The sequence below is a fragment of the Leptopilina boulardi genome, unplaced genomic scaffold (genome assembly GCF_019393585.1).
Source record: "Leptopilina boulardi isolate dan_hultmark-lab unplaced genomic scaffold, ZJU_Lbou_2.1 LbouV2_40, whole genome shotgun sequence".
Classification (NCBI taxonomy): domain Eukaryota; kingdom Metazoa; phylum Arthropoda; class Insecta; order Hymenoptera; family Figitidae; genus Leptopilina; species Leptopilina boulardi.
The window spans coordinates 1158882-1184323 of record NW_026137974.1 but is presented as its reverse complement, the minus strand read 5'-3'; the positions used below and the strand labels follow the sequence as shown (position 1 = coordinate 1184323).

The following is a 25442-nucleotide window of genomic DNA, read 5'->3' as shown; positions in this document are numbered from 1 at the left end:
TGTATATGTGTAAATATAGTTAACTGGACGCTACATTGTGTACTTGATCATGTAATTAATGACTATATATATGACCTTCCATTGCATGCTGACATAATATATAAGATCAAACATACAATATATTTCAATTAGTGATGAATTATATTTTTGCAATTCATATCCTTAGTCAAGTAATTAAAAAACGATTTTCGAATACGAAAAATTTAAATATACATAGATGGTTAAAAAATAAACAAAATGGTAAAAATTTTTGAAAAATAAAAATATATTACATTACCCACCTAGAAATATAACTTACCGACTGATGGTAAAGGGATTCTTCGAAAAGTTGATAAAATTTCAAAAAAATCTTTATCGTCAGTCGATAAGGTAGATTTCTATGTCGGTAATTTTTTGTATTAGCATTTTTCTAAGAAAAATTCTTTACCATCAATCGGTAAGGTAGATTTCTATGTCGGTAATTTTTTTATATTTTCCTTTTTAACAAAATTTCTCTACCATCAGTTGGTAAGGTTGATTTCTGTATCGGTAATTTGTTATATTAGCATTTTCCAAAAAATTTCTCTACCATCAATTGGTAAGGTAGATTTCTCTTGCAATTTAGATTCAATTGGTAGGTTTTTTTTAAGGTAATTTGTGTTGTTTGAAGGTAAAAAAATAATAGCGACAAAAAATGTCAAATTTATTTTATATTATTTCGTATACAAAGTTTTTATTGTAACTATATTTAAATAAAAATATACTAATTCCTTATCAATTGTACATTGTATTCTTTTAATTGATAAAATTATAACTGATAATTTTATAAATTGAAATTATTGTAAAATTTGAATAATCATTTTTATTACGTGATTATACTTAAATTAATGACAAACGTTTTGCAAATCATTGTGAGTTACATGAGAAATAAAAAAAATAAATTAGTAGCTCACTTTTCACTAATTCAAATTTAGAGAGATTATTAATCCAATATTTCATCTTATTTTATATATATATATGTACAGTTAAAGAAAAAACAAGAAATTTTAATCAGTTTGCCAAGGCATTTATTTTTTGTGTAAATAAAGTTAGTTTCACGTACATTAAAAAAACAAAATGAAAAAAATATATATATACTCTCTCAATCTGAATCAACTCGGATTCTCGATGATTCAACTATACCACTTATAGCTGATTCAAATATAGAGAGTAACAAGTTCAATACATGCCGATAGTTATTCTATCCATTACGATAGGGTTTGTTAAGAGAATCAATAACAAACTTATCAAACAGATCTTTACAAACAGGTGGAAATTTTTTTTCAGAATTAACAATCAATTCTCCATCACTTGTCGAAGGTACCCAAATATTACGATGACAAATGAAATTTGAATCTCCTTCAAGCACATGTTTTGAAAGGCAATATATTATCATTCTCGTATCCCATTGGTCATTCATTACTATTGCATTATCCATATTTATTCGTACACAACCTGCGGATAAAAATAATAATTAATATATTAATAATTCATTTTATTCCCTTAAAAATTGTTATATTCGGGAGGGTTCCTTGGAGTCTGTTATTGAATTTTTGAAATTTAATTTTAGACAAATACTTACGTTCACAATTTTTGTAATTAATATCACCTGTCCAATTTCCATTAATGCATCGTTGCTCTCCCATCTATGGAAAATAATTTCATGCAAAATTTTTATGAGAGGTGAATATACAAATCGTTAAAAAAAATTGTATATCTAATAAATATTATGTTAATTTTTGAAATTTTTATTTATTTATACATTCAGAGAGTGATTTGTTTGAAACACTTTGATTATCATCTTTTGAAAACAAAATTATATACATATATATATATATTTTTTTTTTGACTTACAGATAAGTTTTCTCGGACTTTTGTCATTTCTATTGTTCTTAAAAAAGTACCAGAATCATCGCAATTTATTCTAGCAATATTGCCATCTTCCAAAAATGTTACACTTGAACTTCCATATTTGAACGGTGGACATTTCAGTGTTTTTGTTAATTTACATTGAGGTGGTGTTTTCAACCATTTTCCATCATCACAAGTTACTGATTGTTCTCCGATCAGTGTATAATTTTCATTGCAATAATAATTTAAAGTAACCGTTTTCTTGTCAGGAAAAGTTTTCTCTACATATCCGTTTGATAAATTATAAAACGTAGAATTTCTTAAGCAATTATGATCTGAAATTTTTTAATTTAAAATGTAATTCAAAATAAACGAAAATAAAATTTAATATTTTTTCAGCTTTATCAAAATCGACGATGTAAATATTGTTGCGATTCTATTTACGTATGCAATGATTTTGTTTTAATATTTTTTTAAGCATTCATAAAATATTAATTCATTAATTAACTAAAATAGAAGAAATACTTACGATAACAGTTGGTAATTGCATTTCTACTTTCAAATGGTACAAAACTATATGAAGGAAGCCATCTACCAGTAGATGGATTGCAGTTTAATATTTCATCTACAATAGGCTCGTAATTTGTATTACAATACAATTTCATTGACATGTACCATTTAGAAACTGAAGCTCGTCCATTTTCAACTGTAGTATCACATTGCAAAGCTGCAAAATAAATTTCATGAAATGTGGGAACAACAAATGTCCTAGAAGTGCAGGACCAAAATTTGGTTTGAATTTTTCCTATTCTAATTACTTTTAAACGAAATGAAAAGAAAAAAAAGAATTACTTACGTAGGCAAGGTTCGTCACTTTCTATATCAATGCCCCAAGTTCCATTAATGCATTTATTTACTCCCTGTGGATTTAAAAATATTTTCGATAAATCACATTTTTATGAAAATAAATCCAATTTTTAATATACAAATGAAAAATAAAAGAAACAATAATTTGGAAATTTTTTTAAATATTAAAATACACTTACAATAGCTGCATTTAAATTTTCTGGTATTCTTTCATTACCATTATAATAAGAAAATTCATTGCATTCTATTCTTGCATGTAGTTCTTTGCCATTCTTAGTGAATGTAGGAAATTTTTTTCTATAACGAAATGGAAGACACTCTAGTTCCTTTGTTAATTTACATACAGGTGGATCATTAAACCATTTTCCATATATTCTCATTGCCCAATTTTCGCCAATCAATGTGTAATTTGTGTTGCAAGAATATTTTAATAATGTACGTCCTGAATATTTTAATACTTTAGTAACAACTTCACAATTTTCAATATTAAAATAAGGTGATGAAATACTAATTATCTCAAGGTACTGAGTTTCACTCAATAAAGAGTCATTTGCTGCAAAAATTATAAACAATATTAACAACGTAATCGAAAAAGTAAAAGGAAATTATTCATTTTCTTTTTTTGTACATATTTTTTCAATAGAAAAAATACTTGCCAGTACATTTGGGATGATCTTTTGTTTTCCATATTCCATTTCTACATATTATTGTTGAATTTCCAGTAAGGAAATAATTTAAATCGCAGGTTAATGTCGCAATGTCACCTTCGTCATTTAGTTCAATTTGTCCATATTCAAAACCAATTTCTGGACATTTAAGATTTTTCGATAATTTACATTGAGGTGGTAGATTTGACCATTCTCCATCTATACATACTGCCCAATTTTTTCCTATCAATGTATAATTTTTATTGCATCTATATTCAATAAAAACTTCTCCATCGTTACCAATTTTTCTATCTTTTGCCATTCCATTATCGATGTAGTAATACGTTTCAGATGATTTCAAACACGTATAAGCTGTGTAATTTTCATATTAAAATTATTTCTTGATAATAGAATTAACGTTTATTAAAATATATACAGTATATATAAAAATCGTGAAATACTTACGAATACATATGGGTCGTTCACCACTCCATTTACCATTAATGCAAGTTAGAGTAGAATCTCCTTGTAGTACATGAAAATCATTGCAAAGTACGAGCCCTTTGTTATAATTTTCCAGTGTAACAAATTGTGCATTTCTTATTTCCAGTGGCTCGCATTTTAATTCAGTTTCTGTAGAGGATTGTACATTTGGAATAAATATTGCGATGAAAATTGTAAGAATCAATTTATTACGATCAAAATCCATTTTTTGACTTTGTTTGTCAATTTTATTACTGAACGTCTTGAAAAATAAATTCCAACTAAAATTGCACAGCTTTTTTTAAGCGTTTACCTTATCTTCCTTTAAGGTTTGTGATTTTTAATACATGATAGTATTAAAAAAAAATCCTTAGAGTTGCAACATGATTGCAAAGTTTTTTTTTCTAAAGTCTTTAATCACAAATAGCTTTTTGTGTCATATATTTTTAAGGATTTTAAAATTTTTCTATATTTTATTATAAATTTTTTCTTGCTCACGATTTTAAAAAGAAAAAATTATTTTTAAAAATTGTTATCAATATATTTTTATAAAATTTATGAATTTTTAACTTTGTAAAAGAACACGAAAAATGTTAAATGAGTGTGATGATGCTACTTCTCAATTAAAAAAAATACAATTCCGAGTACTCTTATATAGCACTTGATATTACTAAATTATAAAGTTTACTTAGTTTTATATTGGTTAAAAAATTTAATATATTTATTCGTATTTCAATATTTATTTTACATGTGGTATATTTTTATCATCAATAATTTACGAACATTAATATTAGTTAAGAAATTATTCCATATTAAAACATATTATTTTAGAAAAAAATATTTTTATTCTCTTATCAATTTTTTTCCTAGTAATTTTATTTAACATAGGTAAAATAAAAAAGAAAAAAACCTACTCTTCAAACTATCGTGAATATTTAATTTCTATAAGTCAATTTCAAATGTTAATTTTCTTATCATGTTTTTCACACTCAAGTCTTATTCTAATATAGAACATTTCCCAACAATTATTGAAAGTTATTTAAATTAAATTTTTAAAATAGAAAAGATTATTGAAAATTATTAAAAGTAAAAAATATTGAAAGCTGAAATAAAAATGTGGTGTATGCTAATAATTTCAGTGTACTTTTCATTTTATTATAATTAGACTTATTTGTTCACATAATTAGTTCAATAAAGTATAGTTACCTAGTCTAATATATAAATTTACCATTTTTACAAAGAAAACGATAAATTTTTACTTTTTATTCAAATGAGAACTGCGAAAAAATATGAGGAAATTTCTAATTCAGTGTACTTTTCATTTTATTATAATTATACTTATTTTTTTCAGAAAAGTTGTTAAAAGAAGTATAGTTACCTAGTATAATATATCAATTTACCATTTTCACAAAGAAAATAACAAATTTTTATTTTCCATTCAAATGAGAAGTGCGAAATACCTGTTCAAAATCTAAACAAATCATGCCCATTTTTTTTTATTCACCACTATTTTCACCTTATGAAGAAGCAATTATTAAAAATACTAGCAAAATTATACGCGCGCAAGTGCGCGAAATTAGCGTTATAATTGTTTATTATAAAGAAATTAAAATTAATATTATCAATAATATTTTTAATTTATTATAATATTATTACATTGTTAATAATAATAATGAAAATTATACTTTTATATAATTAATATTTAATAGAATTGAGACGAAGCTGAAGTACGCAACATTTATCAATAAAAACATTTTTTTAAAAAAGTTAAATATTACGTCTAAATTACATATATTTAACATAGGCGGAATAGTTATTTGAAGAATGATTTAATATCTAATTTAGGCTTAATATACAACTTTTAAAAAGAATTTCTTGGTAAACGTTGTGTACTTCAGCTTCTTGACTTAAATTCTATTTAAATATTTAACATAATCAATTTTTTTTAATTTAATTTTTTTTTCTGAATCATCTTCTTTTTCTTCATTTTTTTAACTCTCACAATTCCCTTGCGCAAATATTCATTGTCCACATTTTTTTCCAGTTTTTTAATGTCGCTGACATCGTTGATCGAAATATAAGAAGGATCTGTAGAAAAACAACGTTATTTTTAATCAAAATTTTACATATTTAAATATATAAATTCAATTATTTTTTTATAAATCCATAATTTTTCAAACATGATATCGAGCATGCAAAAAAATTTTTATCCAAAACAGAGATATGTTTCGCTAAAACAGCGAAAGTTTTCTCTATTTTTGAGAAATATATCGCTATTCCAGAGAAACTTATTGCTGTTTCAGGCAAAGATTTTTTTGCGTGAGGAAATTATTTTATTAAAGATTCTAAAAAATTTAATTTTTAAAAACTTTAAGAAAATAAATTTTTTTATAATAATTTTTATTTATTAAGTTTTATTACATTAAAGGTAGAAAAAATGATTTTATCTTAATAATTAATGATCTGATTGAAAATTTTTAAGTCCTAATGTATGTCTGGCAGAATGTTTATTAAGTAAAATAATTTTATTATTTTGGAACAAAAAAAAACGTCTAAAATCATGCACGCGTGATTTGCTTTTTTTAAAAAATTAATAAAAATTTTTATTTAAATATCTATCGATAATTTTTCAGAAATTCTTCAAGAAAATTTTCGATTTAAAATTTAAATTGATAATTTTTAATATAACATATATCGGTAAAGGTCTTGTAAAAATTTCTTATCATCAAAATATTTATCATTAAATAAAATTTTTTATTTTTTATTATATAATAATAAATAATAATTATTATTATTATTAATAAATTTAAATTAATAAATAAATAATTTATAAATTATTAATTTAAATTTAATATTTAATATATATTATTCAATATTCCTAATTAATTAATTAATGTAACATATATAATATAAATTTTTTTAATTATAATAACAAAAATAAATAAATTTTTGAAATTTGATAAAATTATTATATATTTTAAATTAAACTTACCATCAACTTATGCAGCTTACTCTAACAGCAATCGAATCAATTTTTCTCACAATCCTCACAATTTTTTTGCACGATTCTAACAATTTTATAATTTTTAATAATTAAAATACGACCGCACAAATGACAATGTCAAAACATTGAAAAATTTTAACCAACATAAAATAATGTCAAACAACACATTTAAAAAAAACAAAAGACCTATAACAAATACTAACTTCAGGTGTGGACAGAATGAACGAAAGATATTCACGATTATTATATGTAATATTTTTTTCATTATCCAAGTTTAAAATTTGCACATAGGTATAAATGTGACGCACTCTTAACAAAGGGGACTTATAAAGCAAACGTATTATTGTTGTTTTGTTACAATAATATTCCCATGTAGGTTAAAACAATAAACAAATAGCTATTTACAATTAAAAATCTCGAAAATAATAAGTGATATTTCGGGGCGCATGATTATTCCCCAAATTTCAATTTCATAATTTTCAAAACATCGAAATTCTTATTATCGAAATGTCATTTCACATAATTTTTATATTGCGAAATACCATTTAACATAATTTTTATTTTTTCGAATAATCATTTATTCTAATTTTGAAATAATAGAATTATTTATTGACATAATATTTATTTTACCGAGAACTTCTTTAGCATAAACTTCATTCTTCCGAATGGTTATTTGTCACAATTATTAATTCTCCGAATGATTACATAACCTAAAATTCATTCATACTAATTGCCATTTAATATAATTTGCAAATTTTACGCGGTTAAATTCATGAACAATGTTCAGTGGCACCTTCTCTGTATCTACTTTACCGACTGGAAACAGATTCGAAACTCGTATGAAAATATTTACTATTAAACATTTTTATTAATTCTCAACCAAAATTCAGTTAAATAAATATTAAATTAAATTATTCGTTAAAAATAATAGAGAATATCTTGTTGTATAAAATTTTTATAAATATAAAAATAAGCAATAAAAAAATAGGTATAAAATGTAATAATAATTATTATGCAAAGCGTTTAAAAGTTCTTTTTTACATGTCACAGTGGCCGATTTCCCGAAAAACCTGGCCAAAAGTCAAAAAAATTTTTTCAGAAATTTATACTTTTTATTATTGAATATTATAAAGAAGGGTTCACTACATAATTTTGCGAAAAAAATTACACTTTTTTTATCACCAATTTATTATGTGAACAAGTAAAAGTGATCTTTGCCAGAGATTTACTCAGAACGTTTCATAACTATAAATTTTCGTCACAGTTAAAATAGTGAAAATATACTAATATACAACAGATTTTTGAATATCTTTTTTTGGGAATTATTAACAAAGGTGTATGAAATAGGTTGAATGTATTTATCATCACATTTAAAACGTACAGTTTTTAAAAAATGACATTAAACATCGCTATTCATGGCTACGATTTTTGTATTGTTTTATTAACGTAAATCATGAAAATAGTTGTGAAATCCACCGATATCCGCGCCCTACCTGGTATTATCATAAACTAGAATATATTTTTAATTCATTTTAATTGAAATCAGCTGCCCCAAGCTGCCCCTGCAGTTTTGGTATCACTTTTTATTTCACCCAGCGCGGTTTACCGACAGCGCGTTGCACCGGCCGCCGGTGCAACTGAACGTAAAAGACTGACTTTTTCTTCATTCGCATTCGCTTTAAACTAAAATTTAAGCACTTTCTGTAATTTAAAAAAAATAAACTCTAACACATATACGCAATTTTATAATACCAGCAAATATTTTGGATCCGCCATATTGAATTTGATAAAACAAATGTAAAATTTGATTTCAGAAACCCAGTAAACGTAAGTATACTAAGTTTGGTTAAAATCGTACCATTTTTTAATTTTTAGCAAAGTTTTTTAAAATCTAAACGGCCATTTTGGATCCGCCATTTTGAATTTGACACAACCAATGTAAAATTTGAATTCAGAAGCCCAAAAAACATGGGTATACCAATTTTGATTGAAATCGTATCATTTTTCGATTTTTGGCCAGGTTTTTCGGGAAATCGGCCACTGTGCATGTTCTCGCAAACCAATTAATTGTTAACATGCGCACTTTCATCATTATATTTATATTTATATTCTTTATTGAATAAAACCTCATCTTTTTAAAGGAAATAAAAAAAATTAATTTTAATTGCGCACTATTGAGTTAAAATTGAAACAATAAGATTCAATTTTGAAAAAAGAATATTGCAATAATAATAATAATAATGATAATAATAATTTTTTGTAAGTTTATTAACAATATACTAATTGTCAGACAAAAAACATCAAGGTTTTTGTTTCAATGTTAATATTTATTTTATTATTAAATTCACATATTTTTTAAATAGGTAATAAAATATTATTAAAATGTTATTCAAAAAAGAAAAAAAAATTATATAATAGTAATAATTAAATTAATAAACAAATTTTGTGTTTTTTTTTGTTTTGAGATATTAATTAATTAATTACATAATTAATTGTAGAAATAATAAAATTACTGTGCTTCCGAACTTACCATTTGTAAGTTTTAGTTATTTTGCATCCAACGAGCCTTATATGAAATATTTTGGATTAGTAAATTGTTAGTAATCCATACAATACTTCATATATAGGACTCGTTGGATGCGGAATTACAGTAGATGTCTTTTGATAAGTTCAGAAATACAGTAATTTTATTTGTTTCTAAAATATTTCATTTTTTCTTAACATTAATTAATTAAATAATATTTCAAAAACAGGAAAAACAACATTTAAATTTGTTTTTATTAATGTATTACACTGCGGCCGCCATGTTGGCACATTAAAATTATACACGTATCTTAGATTTCAATACATGCCGATAGTTATGCTATCCATTACGATAGGGTTTGTTAAGAGAATCAATAACAAACTTATCAAACAGATCTTTACAAACAGGTGGAAATTTTTTTTCAGAATTAAGAATCAATTCTCCATCACTTGTCGAAGGTACCCAAATATTACGACGACAAATGAAATTTGAATCTCCTTCAAGCACATGTTTTGAAAGGCAATATATTGTCATTGTCGTATCCCATTCGTCATTCATTACTATTGCATTATCCATATTTATTCGTACACAACCTGCGGATAAAAATAATAATTAATATATTAATAATTCATTTTATTCCCTTAAAAATTGTTATATTTGGGAGGGTTTCTTGGTCTCTGTTATTGTATTTTTAAAATTTAATTTTAGACAAATACTTACGTTCACAATTTTTGTAATTAATATCACCTGTCCAATTTCCATTAATGCATCGTCGCTCGCCCATCTATGGAAAATAATTTCATGCAATATTTTTATGAAAGGTGAATATACAAATCGTTAAAAAAAATTGTCTCCTATATCCAATAAATATTATGTTAATTTTTGAAATTTTTATTTATTTATACATTCAGAGAGTGATTTGTTTGAAACACTTTGATTATCATCTTATGAAAGCAAAATTATATACATGGGGCATTCTTTCTCAACGGGAGAATTGCTCCCCCCAAAAATGGATTGGACGAAAAGAGTTCAGTTAGGTCTCAAATTTTAGCTATTTACGTCTATTTTGAAAAGCAAAGTGGCACTTTTTAAAATTCAAGATGGCGGATCTAATATGGCGGAAAATTAAAATAAAAATAGATTAAATTCACTTAAAATTTGTTACTCGCGAGTTTTTTGGGTCGCTGAATATGAATCTGAAGTCAATTTTGTTAAAGCAAGTCAGAATTTTTTCCTAACCTCAAAAAACATGTCAGATTTAAGACAACAAGCAAATTTTTTTAAATAATCTCGAATTTGCTTAAACCTTGTTACTCAAGGGTTTTTGGGGTCGCTGATTTCGAATCTAGAGTCAGATTTTTATAATTCAAAATGGCGGATCCAATATGGAGAACGAGTTTTTTAAAAAATGGTGAATTTTTAAAAAACTTGATATATAGGGGTTTTAGGGTCACTAATTACGAATCTGAAGATAGATTTGTTTAAATTCAAAATGACGGATCTAATATAGCGGACGAGAATTTAAAAAACTTGAATTTTTATGAAACATAGTATCTGACGGTTTTTGAGTCGCTAATTATAAATCTGATGTTAGATTTTCAACATTTGAAAAGGTAGATCGTCATGAGAAGCATATTGGCCCTTTTAAAAATTAAAGATGGTGTATCTAAGATTGCAGAAATTTAAAAAATTTGACCATCTATGTTTGAAACTTGTCATTTGGGGGTAATAATAATAGACGTAATAATCACGAGTTTAGTGTTAATAGAACAAATTCTGCTAGCTTGAGGAAAAAAAACCGCTAAGCGTAGTCATTTTTACTATAGGGCCTATAACATTGTAGGAAATTAAAATTTCTTCAAAATTTTTTTTCTGTTGGTAGTTTACAAACATAAAGAATTATCTTGAAGTTGAGAAAGATGTTTAGGCAAAGACTATATTAAAGCTAGTAATCAATTGCCCAACATAAATACAGGGACTTTATACAAACAATAAAATCGGTAGGATGTCTACCAAATGAAACATTATTTTTCATGGAGGATTCTAAAGAAACCAATTACAAAAATTACAAAATGCACGAATATGAAAAAGAAAAGACACCAAGTTTCATAAGAATCCAATAGTTTTTAAAAAACTCGTTCTCCATATTGGATCCGCCATTTTGAATTTTAAAAATCTGACTCTAGATTCGAAATCAGCGACCCCAAAAACCCCTGAGTAACAAGGTTTAAACAAATTCGAGATTATTTAAAAAAATTTGCTTGTTGTCTTAAATCCGACATGTTTTTTGAGGTTAGGAAAAAATCCTGACTTGCTTTAACAAAATTGATGTCAGATTCATATTCAGCGACCCAAAAAACTCGCGAGTAACAAATTTTAAGTGAATTTAATCTATTTTTATTTTAATTTTCCGCCATATTAGATCAGCCATCTTGAATTTTAAAAAGTGCCACTTTGGTTTTCAAAATAGACGTAAATACCTAAAATTTGAGACCTAACTGAACTCTTTTCGTCCAAACCATTTTTGGGGGGAGCAATGCTCCCGTTGAGAAAGAATGCCCCACATATATATATATATATATTTTTTTTTTGACTTATAGATAAGTTTTCTCGGACTTTAGTCATTTCTATTGTTCTTAAAAAACTACTAGCATCATCGCAATTTATTCTAGCAACATTGCCATCTTCCAAAAATGTTACACTTGAACTTCCATATTTGAACGGTGGACATTTCAGTGTTTCTGTTAATTTACATTGAGGTGGTGTTTTCAACCATTTTCCATCATCACAAGTTACTGATTGTTCTCCGATCAGTGTATAATTTTCATTGCAATAATAATTTAAAGTAACCGTTCTCTTGTCAGGAAAAGTTTTCTCTACATATCCGTTTGATAAATTATAAAACGTAGAATTTCTTAAGCAATTATGATCTGAAATTTTTTAATTTAAATGTAATTCAAAATAAACGAAAATAAAATTTAATATTTTTTCAGCTTTATCAAAATCGACGATGTAAATATTGTTGCGATTCCATTTACGTATGCAATAAATTTTGTTTTAATATTTTTTTTAACATTCATTAAATGTAAGAACAAAAATAGAAGTAATACTTACGATAACAGTTGGTAATTGCATTTCTACTTTCAAATGGTACAAAACTATATGAAGGAAGCCATCTACCAGTAGATGGATTGCAGTTTAATATTTCATCTACAATAGGCTCGTAATTTGTATTACAATACAATTTCATTGACATGTACCATTTAGAAACTGAAGCTCGTCCATTTTCAACTGTAGTATCACATTGCAAAGCTGCAAAATAAATTTCATGAAATGTGGGAACAACAAATGTCCTAGAAGTGCAGGACCAAAATTTGGTTTGAATTTTTCCTATTCTAATTACTTTTAAACAAAATGGAAAGAAAAAAAAGAATTACTTACGTAGGCAAGGTTCGTCACTTTCTATATCTATGCCCCAAGTTCCATTAATGCATTTATTCACTCCCTGCGGATTTAAAAATATTTTTGATAAATCACATTTTTATGAAAATAAATCCAATTTTTAATATACAAATGAAAAATAAAAGAAACAATAATTTGGAAATTTTTTTAAATATTAAAATACACTTACAATAGCTGCATTTACATTTTCTGGTATTTTTTCATTACCATTATAATAAGAAAATTCATTGCATTCTATTCTTGCATATAGTTCATTGCCATACTTATTGAATGTAACATATTCTTTTTCATAATAAAATGGAAGACACTCTAGTTCCTTTGTTAATTTACATACAGGTGGATCATTAAACAATTTTCCATATATTCTCATTGCCCAATTTTCGCCAATCAATGTGTAATTTGTGTTGCAAGAATATTTTAATAATGTACGTCCTGTATATGATATTTCTTCAGTTTCATCTTTACAATTTTCAATATCAAAATAACGTAATGTAAAACTATCCATCTCAAGGTACTGAGCTTTAATCAACAAAGAGTCAGTTGCTGCAAAAATTTTAAACAATATTAACAACGTAATCGAAAAAGTAATAGGAAATTATTAAGTCTTTTTTTTGTACATATTTTTTCAATAGAAAAAATACTCACGAGTACATTCGGGATAATCTTCTGTTTTCCATATTCCATTACTACATATTATTGTTGAATTTCCAGTAAGCAAATAATTTAAATCGCAGGTTAATGTCGCAATGTCACCTTCGTCATTTAGTTGAATTTGTCCATATTTAAAACTAATTTCTGGACATTTGAGATTTTTCGATAATTTACATTGAGGTGGTAGATTTGACCATTCTCCATCTATACATACTGCCCAATTTCTTCCTATCAATGTATAATTTTTATTGCAACTATATTCAACATAAACTTGTCCATCGTTACCAATTTTTCTATCTACTGCCATTCCATTATCGATGTAGTAATACGTTTCGGATGATTTCAAACACGTATAAGCTGTGTAATTTTCATATTAAAATTATTTCTTGAAAATAGAATTAACGTTTATTAAAATATATACAGTATATATAAAAATCGTGAAATACTTACGAATACATATGGGTCGTTCACCACTCCATTTTCCATTAATGCAAGTTAGAGTAGAATCTCCTTGTAGTACATGAAAATCATTGCAAAGTACGAGCCCTTTGTTATAATTTTCCAGTGTAACAAATTGTGCATTTCTTATTTCCAGTGGCTCGCATTTTAATTCAGTTTCTGTAGAGGATTGTACATTTGGAATAAATAATGCGATGAAAATTGTAAGAATCAATTTATTACGATCAAAATCCATTTTCTGACTTTGTTTGTCAATTTTATTACTGAACGTCTTGAAAAATAAATTCCAACTAAAATTGCACAGCTTTTTTAAGCGTTTACCTTATCTTCTTTTATGTTTGTAATTTTTAATACATGATAATATTATAAAAAAAAATTCCTTATAGTTGCAACATGATTGCAAAGTTTTTTTTCTTCTAAAGTCTTTAATCACAAATAGCTTTTTGTGTCATATATTTTTAAGGATTTTAAAATTTTTCCATATTTTATTATAAATTTTTTCTTGCTCACGATTTTAAAAAGAAAAAATTATTTTTAAAAATTGTTATCAATATATTTTTATAAAATTTATGAATTTTAAACTTTGTGAAAGAACACGAAAAATGTTAAATGAGTGTGATGATGCTACTTCTTAACTAAAAAAATACAATTCCGAGTACTCTTATATAGGACTTGTTATTACTATATTATAAAGTTTACTCAGTTTTATACTGGTTAAAAAATTTAATATATTTATTCGTATTTCAATATTTATTTTACATGTGGTATATTTTTATCATCAATAATTTACGAACATTAATATTAGTTAAGAAATTATTCCATATTAAAACATATTATTTTAGAAAAAAATATTTTTATTCTCTTATCAATTTTTTTCCTAGTAATTTTATTTAACATAGGTAAAATAAAAAAGAAAAAAACCTACTCTTCAAACTATCGTGAATATTTAATTTCTATAAGTCAATTTCAAATGTTAATTTTCTTATCATGTTTTTCACACTCAAGTCTTATTCTAATATAGAACATTTCCCAACAATTATTGAAAGTTATTTAAATTAAATTTTAAAAAAAGAAAAGATTATTGAAAATTATTAAAAGTAAAAAATATTGAAAGGTGAAATAAAAATGTGGTGTATGCTAATAATTTCAGTGTACTTTTCATTTCATTATAATTATACTTATTTGTTCACATAATTAGTTTAATAAAGTATAGTTACCTAGTCTAATATATAAATTTACCATTTTTACAAAGAAAACGATAAATTTTTACTTTTTATTCAAATGAGAACTGCGAAAAAATATGAGGAAATTTCTAATTCAGTGTACTTTTCATTTTATTATAATTATACTTATTTTTTTCAGAAAAGTTGTTAAAAGAAGTATAGTTACCTAGTATAATATATCAATTTACCATTTTCACAAAGAAAATAACAAATTTTTATTTTCCATTCAAATGAGAAGTGCGAAATACCTGTTCAAAATCTAAACAAATCATGCCCATTTTTTTTTATTCACCACTATTTTCACCTTATGAAGAAGCAATTATTAAAAATACTAGCAAAATTATACGCGCGCAAGCGCGTGAAATTAGGGTTATAATTGTTTATTATAAAGAAATTAAAATTAATATTATCAATAATATTTTTAATTTATTATATTATTATTACATTGTTAATAATAATAATGAAAATTATACTTTTATATAATTAATATTTAATAGAATTGAGACGAAGCTGAAGTACGCAACATTTATCAATAAAAACATTTTTTTAAAAAAGTTAAATATTACGTCTAAATTACATATATTTAACATAGGCGGAATAGTTATTTGAAGAATGATTTAATATCTAATTTAGGCTTAATATACAACTTTTAAAAAAAATTTCTTGGTAAACGTTGTGTACTTCAGCTTCTTGACTTAAATTCTATTTAAATATTTAACATAATCAATTTTTTTTTAATTTAATTTTTTTTTCTGAATCATCTTCTTTTTCTTCATTTTTTTAACTCTCACAATTCCCTTGCGCAAATATTCATTGTCCACATTTTTTTCCAGTTTTTTAATGTCGCTGACATCGTTGATCGAAATATAAGGAGGATCTGTAGAAAAACAACTTTATTTTTAATCAAAATTTTACATATTTAAATATATAAATTCAATTATTTTTTTATAAATCCATAATTTTTCAAACATGATATCGAGGAAATTATTTTATCAAAGATTCTAAAAAATTTAATTTTTAAAAACTTTAAGAAAATAAATTTTTTTATAATAATTTTTATTTATTAAGTTTTATTACATTAAAGGTAGAAAAAATGATTTTATCTTAATAATTAATGTTCTGATTGAAAATTTTTAAGTCCTAATGTATGTCTGGCTGAATGTTTATTAAGTAAAATAATTTTATTATTTTGGAACAAAAAAAACGTCTAAAATCATGCACGCGTGATTTGCTTTTTTTAAAAAATTAATAAAAATTTATATTTAAATATCTATCGATAATTTTTCAGAAATTCTTCAAGAAAATTTTCGATTTAAAATTTAAATTGATAATTTTTAATATAACATATATCGGTAAAGGTCTTGTAAAAATTTCTTATCATCAAAATATTTATCATTAAATAAAATTTTTTATTTTTTATTATATAATAATAAATAATAATTATTATTATTATTAATAAATTTAAATTAATAAATAAATAATTTATAAATTATTAATTTAAATTTAATATTTAATATATATTATTCAATATTCCTAATTAATTAATTAATGTAACATATATAATACAAAATTTTAATTATAATAACAAAAATAAATAAATTTTTGAAATTTGATAAAATTATTATATATTTTAAATTAAACTTACCATCAACTTATGCAGCTTACTCTAACAGCAATCGAATCAATTTTTCTCACAATCCTCACAATTTTTTTGCACGATTCTAACAATTTTATAATTTTTAATAATTAAAATACGACCGCACAAATGACAATGTCAAAACATTGAAAAATTTTAACCAACATAAAATAATGTCAAACAACACATTTAAAAAAAACAAAAGACCTATAACAAATACTAACTTCAGGTGTGGACAGAATGAACGAAATATATTCACGATTATTATATGTAATATTTTTTTCATTATCGAAGTTTAAAATTTGCACATAGGTATAAATGTGACGCACTCTTAACAAAGGGGACTTAAAAAGCAAACGTATTATTGTTGTTTTGTTACAATAATGTTCCCATGTAGATTCAAAAAATAAACAAATACCTACTTACAATTAAAAATCTCGAAAATAATAAGTGATATTTCGGGGCGCATGATTATTTCCCAAATTTCATAATTTTCAAAACATCGAAATTCTTATTATCGAAATGTCATTTCACATAATTTTTATATTGCGAAATACCATTTAACATAATTTTTATTTTTTCGAATAATCATTTATTCTAATTTTGAAATAATAGAATTATTTATTGACATAATATTTATTTTACCCAGAACTTCTTTAGCATAAACTTCATTCTTCCGAATGGTTATTTGTCACAATTATTAATTCTCCGAATGATTACATAACCTAAAATTCATTCATACTAATTGCCATTTAATATAATTTGCAAATTTTACGCGGTTAAATTCATGAACAATGTTCAGTGGCACCTTCTCTGTATCTACTTTACCGACTGGAAACAGATTCGAAACTCGTATGAAAATATTTACTATTAAACAGTTTTATTAATTCTCAACCAAAATTTAGTTAAGTAAATATTAAATTAAATTATTTGTTAAAAATAATAGAGAATATCTTGTTGTATAAAATTTTTATAAATATAAAAATAATCAATAAAAAAATAGGTATAAAATGTAATAATAATTATTATGCAAATCGTTTAAAAGTTCTTTTTTACATGTTCTCGCAAACCAATCAATTGTTAACATGCGCACTTTCATCATTATATTTATATTTATATTCTTTATTGAATAAAACCTCATCTTTTTAAAGGAAATAAAAAAAATTAATTTTAATTGCGCACTATTGAGTTAAAATTGAAACAATAAGATTCAATTTTGAAAAAAGAATATTGCAATAATAATAATAATGATAATAATAATTTTTTGTAAGTTTATTAACAATATACTAATTGTCAGACAAAAAACATCAAGGTTTTTGTTTCAATGTTAATATTTATTTTATTATTAAATTCACATATTTTTTAAATAGATAATAAAATATTATTAAAATGTTATTCAAAAAAGAAAAAAAAATTATATAATAGTAATAATTAAATTAATAAACAAATTTTGTGTTTTTTTTTTGTTTTGAGATATTAATTAATTAATTACATAATTAATTGTAGAAACAATAAAATTACTGTGATTCTGAACTTACCATTTGTAATTTTTTGTTATTTTGCATCCAACGAGCCTTATATGAAATATTTTGGATTAGTAAATTGTTAGTAATCCATACAATACATCATATATAGGACTCGTTGGATGCGGAATTACAGTAGATGTCTTTTGATAAGTTTAGAAATACAGTAATTTTATTTGTTTCTAAAATATTTCATTTTTTGTTAACATTAATTAATTAAATAATATTTCAAAAACAGGAAAAACAACATTTAAATTTGTTTTTATTAATTTACTACACTGCGGCCGCCATGCTGGCACATTAAAATTATCCACGTATATAAGGTTCCAATTCTTGCTGATAGTTATGCCATCCACTAATATTGTTTCTGCCAATATATTTAATCAAAAACTTATCAAACGGGTATTTACAAATAGGTGGAAATTTTTTTTCAGAATTAACAATCAATTCTCCATCACTCGTAGAAGGTACCCAAATATTACGACGACAAATGAAATTTGAATCTCCTTCAAGCACATGTATTGTAAGGCAATATATTGTCATTTTCGTATCCCATACGTCATTCGTTATTCTTGCATTATCCATATTTATTCGTACACAACCTGCGGATAAAAATAACAATTAATATATTAATAATAAATTTAATTCCCTTATAACATGTTATATTCGGGAGGGTTCCTTGGAGTCTGTTATTGTATTTTTGAAATTTAATTTTTGACAAATACTTACGTTCACAATTTTTGTAATTAACATCACCTGTCCAATTTCCATTAATGCATCGTCGCTCTCCCATCTATGGAAAATAATTTCATGCAACATTTTTATGAAAGGTGAATATACAAATCGTTAAAAAAAAATTGTCTCCTACATCCAATAAATATTATGTTAATTTTTGAAATTTTTATTTATTTATATATTGAGAGAGTGATTTGTTTGAAACACTTTGATTATCATCTTTTGAAAACAAAATTATATACATATATATATATATTTTTTGACTTACAGATAAGTTTTCTCGGACTTTAGTCATTTCTATTGTTCTTAAAAAACTACTAGCATCATCGCAATTTATTCTAGCAACATTGCCATCTTCCAAAAATGTTACACTTGAACTTCCATATTTGAACGGTGGACATTTCAGTGTTTTTGTTAATTTACATTGAGGTGGTGTTTTCAACCATTTTCCATCATCACAAGTTACTGATTGTTCTCCGATCAGTGTATAATTTTTATTGCAATAATAATTTAAAGTAACCGTTTTCTTGTCAGGAAAAGTTTTCTCTACATATCCATTTGATAAATTATAAAACGTAGAATTTCTTAAGCAATTATGATCTGAAATTTTTTAATTTAAATGTAATTCCAGATAAACGAAAATAAAATTTAATATTTTTTCAGCTTTATAAAAATCGACAATGTAAATATTGTTGCGATTCCATTTACGTATGCAATAAATTTTGTTTTAATATTTTTTTAAACATTCATTAAATGTAAGAACAAAAATAGAAGAAATACTTACGATAACAGTTGGTAATTGCATTTCTACTTTCAAATGGTACAAAACTATATGAAGGAAGCCATCTACCAGTAGATGGATTGCAGTTTAATATTTCATCTACAATAGGCTCGTAATTTGTATTACAATACAATTTCATTGACATGAACCATTTAGAAACTGAAGCTTGTCCATTTTCAACTGTAGTATCACATTGCAAAGCTGCAAAATAAATTTCATGAAATGTGGGAATAACAAATGTCCTAGAAGTGCAGGTAAAATTTGGTTTGAATTTTTCCTATTCTAATTACTTTTAAACGAAATGAAAAGAAAAAAAAGAATTACTTACGTAGGCAAGGGTCGCCATTTTCTATATCTATGCCCCAAGTTCCATTAATGCATTTATTCACTCCCTGCGGATTTAAAAATATTTTCGATAAATCACATTTTTATGAAAATAAATCCAATTTTTAATATACAAATGAAAAATAAAAGAAACAATAATTTGGAAATTTTTTTTTAATATTAAAATACACTTACAATAGCTGCATTTACATTTTCTGGTATTTTTTCATTACCATTATAATAAAAAAATTCATTGCATACTATTCTTGCATATAGTTCATTGCCATACTTATTGAATGTAACATATTCTTTTCCATAATAAAATGGAAGACACTCTAGTTCCTTTGTTAATTTACATATAGGTGGATCATTAAACCATTTTCCATATATTCTCATTGCCCAATTTTCGCCAATCAATGTGTAATTTGTGTTGCAAGAATATTTTAATAATGTACGTCCTGAATATGTTATTTCTTCAGTTTCACCTTTACAATTTTCAATATCAAAATAACGTAATGTAAAACTATCCATCTCAAGGTACTGAGCTTTAATCAATAAAGAGTCAGTTGCTGCAAAAATTTTAAACAATATTAACAACGTAATCGAAAAAGTAATAGGAAATTATTAAGTCTTTTTTTTGTACATATTTTTTCAATAGAAAAAATACTTACGAGTACATTCGGGATAATCTTCTGTTTTCCATATTCCCTTACTACATATTATTGTTGAATTTCCAGTAAGGAAATAATTTAAATCGCAGGTTAATGTCGCAATGTCACCTTCGTCATTTAGTTCAATTTGTCCATATTCAAAACTAATTTCTGGACATTTGAGATTTTCCGATAATTTACATTGAGGTGGTAGATTTGACCATTCTCCATCTATACATACTGCCCAATGTTTTCCTATCAATGTATAATTTTTATTGCAAATATATTGAATAAAAACTTGTCCATCGTTACCAATTTTTCTATCTACTGCCATTCCATTATCGATGTAGTAATATGTTTCGGATGATTTCAAACACGTATAAGCTGTGTAATTTTCATATTAAAATTATTTCTTGAAAATAGAATTAACGTTTATTAAAATATATACAGTATATATAAAAATCGTGAAATACTTACGAATACATATGGGTCGTTCACCACTCCATTTTCCATTAATGCAAGTTAGAGTAGAATCTCCTTGTAGTACATGAAAATCATTGCAAAGTACGAGCCCTTTGCTATAATTTTCCAGTGTAACAAATTGTGCATTTCTTATTTCTAGTGGCTCGCATTTTAATTCAGTTTCTGTAGAGGATTGTACATTTGGAATAAATAATGCGATGGAAATTGTAAGAATCAATTTATTACGATCAAAATCCATTTTTTGACTTTGTTTGTCAATTTTCTTACTGAACGTCTTGAAAAATAAATTCCAACTAAAATTGCACAGCTTTTTTTATGCGTTTACCTTATCTTCTTTCATATTTATGATTTTTAAGACATGATAGTATTAAAAAAAAAAAAAAATCCTTATAGTTGCAACATGATTGCAAAGTTTTTTTTTCTAAAGTCTTTAATCACAAATAGCTTTTTGTGTCATATATTTTTAACGATTTAAAAATTTTTCTATATTTTATTATAAATTTTTTCTTGCTCACGATTTTAAAAAGAAAAAATTATTTTTAAAAATTGTTATCAATATATTTTTATAAAATTTATGAATTTTCAACTTTGTGAAAGAACACGAAAAATGTTAAATGAGTGTGATGATGCTACTTCTCAACTAAAAGAAATACAATTCCGAGTACTCTTATATATGACTTGTTATTAATAGATTATAAAGTTTACTCAGTTTTATACTGGTTACAAAATTTAATATATTTATTCGTATTTCAATATTTATTTTACATGTGGTATATTTTTATCATTAATAATTTACGAACATTAATATCAGTTAAAAAATTATTCCATAGGTTCAACCGGGGTAAAATCCGAACACTTTTAGTAAGTTTCAACAATAACATAAGTTTTTCCTTTAAAAAAAAATACTTCCGGTATTCTGGTGCAAGAAGTTGTTACTTTACTTCCATAGAACAATTTTATAGGGTAGCAAAAATTTTTAATAAATTACAATCGCAGGAAACTTAGCGTTCGTATTTACCTCGATACTTTGCAACTTTCCTAAAATACCGGGGTAAATGCGAACGCCACTGTATTTCAGAAAAATCTTAGGGAAAATAAATTTAAAGTATTGCAATTGTTAAACTTATATAAAAACTCAAAAAAAAATACGATAATAAACCTATTATGTAATAATGCATCATATATAAATACAAAAATCAAACAGGTTAAAAATTAAAATGCATTACACAATTAAAACCTTCAATAACTTTATCAAATCATAACGGATTTTTGCAAAACTTGCTACAGAAAGTATTTTGGAGTGATTGAATGTAAATACAAAAATAAAAGTCAAATTTTTTAAATTCAAAATGGCGTACTTTCCTAAAACTTATTTTTAAAAATGATCAAATTTGCTAACCCTGAAACCCCCCGAGTAACAATTTTCGAGCGAATCCAATGAATTTTTTAATTCTCGTCTGCCATTTTGAATTTTAAAAAACTGACTTCAAATTGGTAATTAGCGACCCCAAAAACCGTAGAATACCAAATTTTATTAAGATCCTGAAAAACTTTTTTCAACAAACCATTTGGCAAAAAAATTGAAACACTCCTTCGAGAGAACAGAGATTAAGTTTCTGCTTATTAATTACTAACGAGGATACGTATAGAAAGAAAAACTTTTTTCTATGTACTTTTATAATGTTAAAATAATAGTGTAATCAAATAAAAACAATTTTGTGTGGCTTTGATGTAAAAAAAAATTATTAAAAATACCGTTCGGATTTACCCCAGTTTTCCAATTTTCTTGGGTAAATACGAACGGTCTGATATTATTAATAAAATTTTACAGAAGGCAAAAATCAAATATAGTTTCTGTTCTAGTATTCATATCAAACAATTATAAATAATAAAATAAATTTTTAGCTTCTTTTTCTTCAAATACGAGACAAAATACTGAAAGAGTGTCATCTTTGATTTTCAATCTTTTTTGCAATACTCGTTATCTTTGTTTATGCTGTTGCTAATTAACAAACGAAAAATGGGATAATACTTAGAATCTCTTGAAGAGGATCTGAGGTAAAACTTCTCATATCGAACTTATTTTTAAAAATTTTAATTTCGTGAATATTTAATTTCTATAAGTCAATTTCAAATGTTAATTTTCTTATCATGTTTTTCACAATCAAGTCTTATTCTAATATAGAACATTTCCCAACAATTATTGAATGTTATTTAAATTAAATTTTAAAAAAAGAAAAGATTATTAAAAATTATTAAAAGTAAAAAATATTGAAAGGTGAAATAAAAATGTGGTGTATGCTAATAATTTATTGATATACATATTATATTAGTACATTTATTATTCATATATGTATATTTTATTATTTACTTCCAAAAATATGTTAGAAGTTTATAAAGTATAGACTTTATATCGAAATGAATTTTTATATTTAGAAGAATTTTAATTTAACATGTGAAATGTAAACAAACATGAAATGTAAACAAACCATCCACATTTTTCGCACTTCTTATTTGCGTAGAAAATAAAAATTTGTCGTTTTCTTTATGAAAATGGTAAATTAATGTATTAAACTTGGTAACTATACTTTATTTGACTAATTATATGAAAAAATAAGTACAATTATAATGAAATGAAAAGTACACTGAATTAGCCATTTTTTCAAGTTTTCGAAAATACGTTGAGCACCTAGGTGGGAGAAAGAGTTGAGCCATTGGACGGTCACATCTTGGAAAGGATAAAATTCTGAAATTTTACCCCTTCTCTCACTTTCTTCCACCTTGGTCCTCAACGTCTGTGCCTCAGATATACTAGAACGCTTAAATTTTTTGTAACCTTGAAAAAATTGATATTTCAGTGTACTTTTCATTTCATTATAATTATACTTATTTGTTCACATAATTAGTTTAATAAAGTATAGTTACCTAGTCTAATATATAAATTTACCATTTTTACAAAGAAAACGATAAATTTTTACTTTTTATTCAAATGAGAACTGCGAAAAAATATAAGAAAATTTCTAATTCAGTGTACTTTTCATTTTATTATAATTATAATTTAATTATTAATTTATTTAATTTATTTCATTATAAAATTAAAAAATATTTTTCTAAAATATACAATTTCATAAGACAATACAGATTATTATTTAAAAAAATTTTTTTAATTAATTTAAAAAATGAAATTTAATCATCAAAAATTACCACAAAATTAAAATTTTTTTCAAAATTTTCTTTAAATTTTGCAAATAAACAATTTTAAAAATATATTTAAAGAATAAAATATAATTATAAAAAATTATTACAAAATTAAAAAATATTTTTTTTATATTTTAGAAATTAATTTCTTTTTAAACTAAGCTATGTTAAAAACTATGTTAAAAATTTAACATAGATGTTAAATTTTTTAAATGTTTTTTTGAAGATAATTAGAATGTTTGTTAAAAAAAACAGCATTATAAAATTTTATTTAAATAATTATTTTCAAATTTTAATTTCTTATACTTTTTATACAACTTAAAATCTTTTAATATTATTTAAACTATAATATTAAAATAAAAATCTACAACCCGAAAACAATAATTATATAAAAAGGTTGTTACTAAAAAAACATTTTTTCATTTCTTTATATTTGTCATGTTTTTTAATTCTAAAGTTAAAATTTGATTAATTGGACTCAAAAACATAGCTAAAAAAGGTTTAGTAAAATATAACAGAAATTAAATTTTAAGAATTTGATTTTTGGAATTTTTCTTCACAATTTTAAATCTATCAGTTATTTTCTTAATTTTAAGGTAAAAATGCGATTAATTAACCTCAAAAAACTTCCAAAAAAAGTCTAGTAAAAATAAGCGAAAAAATTTTAAAATTTCGATTTTTACAAAAAGTGCCATAACTTCCGTTCAAAATAATATTTTTTAATGGGGTATGGCTAAGATTTTAAGTTAGTCTAATATTTAAAAGACTGACAAGTTTCATTTAAATCGGTCAAGCCGTTTATGCGTGATTGGCGAACAAAATATTGTGCAGACAGACAGACAGAATTTTTTTTAATGCTATTTTTAGAATCCTTATGACTTGAAACGAAGAATTATACATGAATTTTTAAGTTCTAAGCAATG

The 25442-nt window shown here is 24.3% G+C and overlaps 1 protein-coding gene across 6 annotated transcripts; it reads right to left on the bottom strand.

The window, feature by feature from the left end:
* Nucleotides 1-1023: 1023 nt before the first annotated feature.
* On the bottom strand, nucleotides 1024-21944 carry LOC127289267 (complement factor H-like). 6 transcript variants are annotated; one of them, XM_051317100.1, is made up of 9 exons: nucleotides 4180-4493; nucleotides 3849-4016; nucleotides 3393-3755; nucleotides 2916-3289; nucleotides 2726-2789; nucleotides 2399-2596; nucleotides 1873-2204; nucleotides 1601-1664; nucleotides 1024-1473 (listed from the first exon to the last, which is right to left on the bottom strand). In XM_051317100.1, the coding sequence occupies exons 3-9, from the start codon at nucleotides 3703-3705 to the stop codon at nucleotides 1220-1222; spliced, it is 1599 nt and encodes a 532-aa protein (XP_051173057.1). In that variant the 5' UTR covers nucleotides 3706-3755; nucleotides 3849-4016; nucleotides 4180-4493; the 3' UTR covers nucleotides 1024-1219. The 6 variants fall into 6 exon arrangements, with proteins under 6 accessions (XP_051173057.1, XP_051173055.1, XP_051173056.1 ...); XM_051317098.1 differs by lacking the exons at nucleotides 2726-2789; nucleotides 2916-3289; nucleotides 3393-3755; nucleotides 3849-4016; nucleotides 4180-4493 and adding exons at nucleotides 12836-12899; nucleotides 13026-13399; nucleotides 13502-13864; nucleotides 21316-21944; XM_051317099.1 differs by lacking the exons at nucleotides 2726-2789; nucleotides 2916-3289; nucleotides 3393-3755; nucleotides 3849-4016; nucleotides 4180-4493 and adding exons at nucleotides 12836-12899; nucleotides 13026-13399; nucleotides 13502-13864; nucleotides 13958-14574.
* Nucleotides 21945-25442: the final 3498 nt, after the last annotated feature.

What these genes read in the sequence shown, in the direction of transcription:
- LOC127289267 (XM_051317095.1), bottom strand. Translation starts at nt 21,559, where the DNA reads ATGGATTTTGATCGTAATAAATTGATTCTTACAATTTCCATCGCATTA. An exon ending in TGAACGACCCATATGTATTC is followed by an intron (nt 21,223 to 21,315) that starts GTAAGTATTTCA and finishes AAAATTACACAG; the next exon opens with CTTATACGTGTTTGAAATCA. An exon ending in AGATTATCCCGAATGTACTC is followed by an intron (nt 20,758 to 20,859) that starts GTAAGTATTTTT and finishes AAATTTTTGCAG; the next exon opens with CAACTGACTCTTTATTGATT.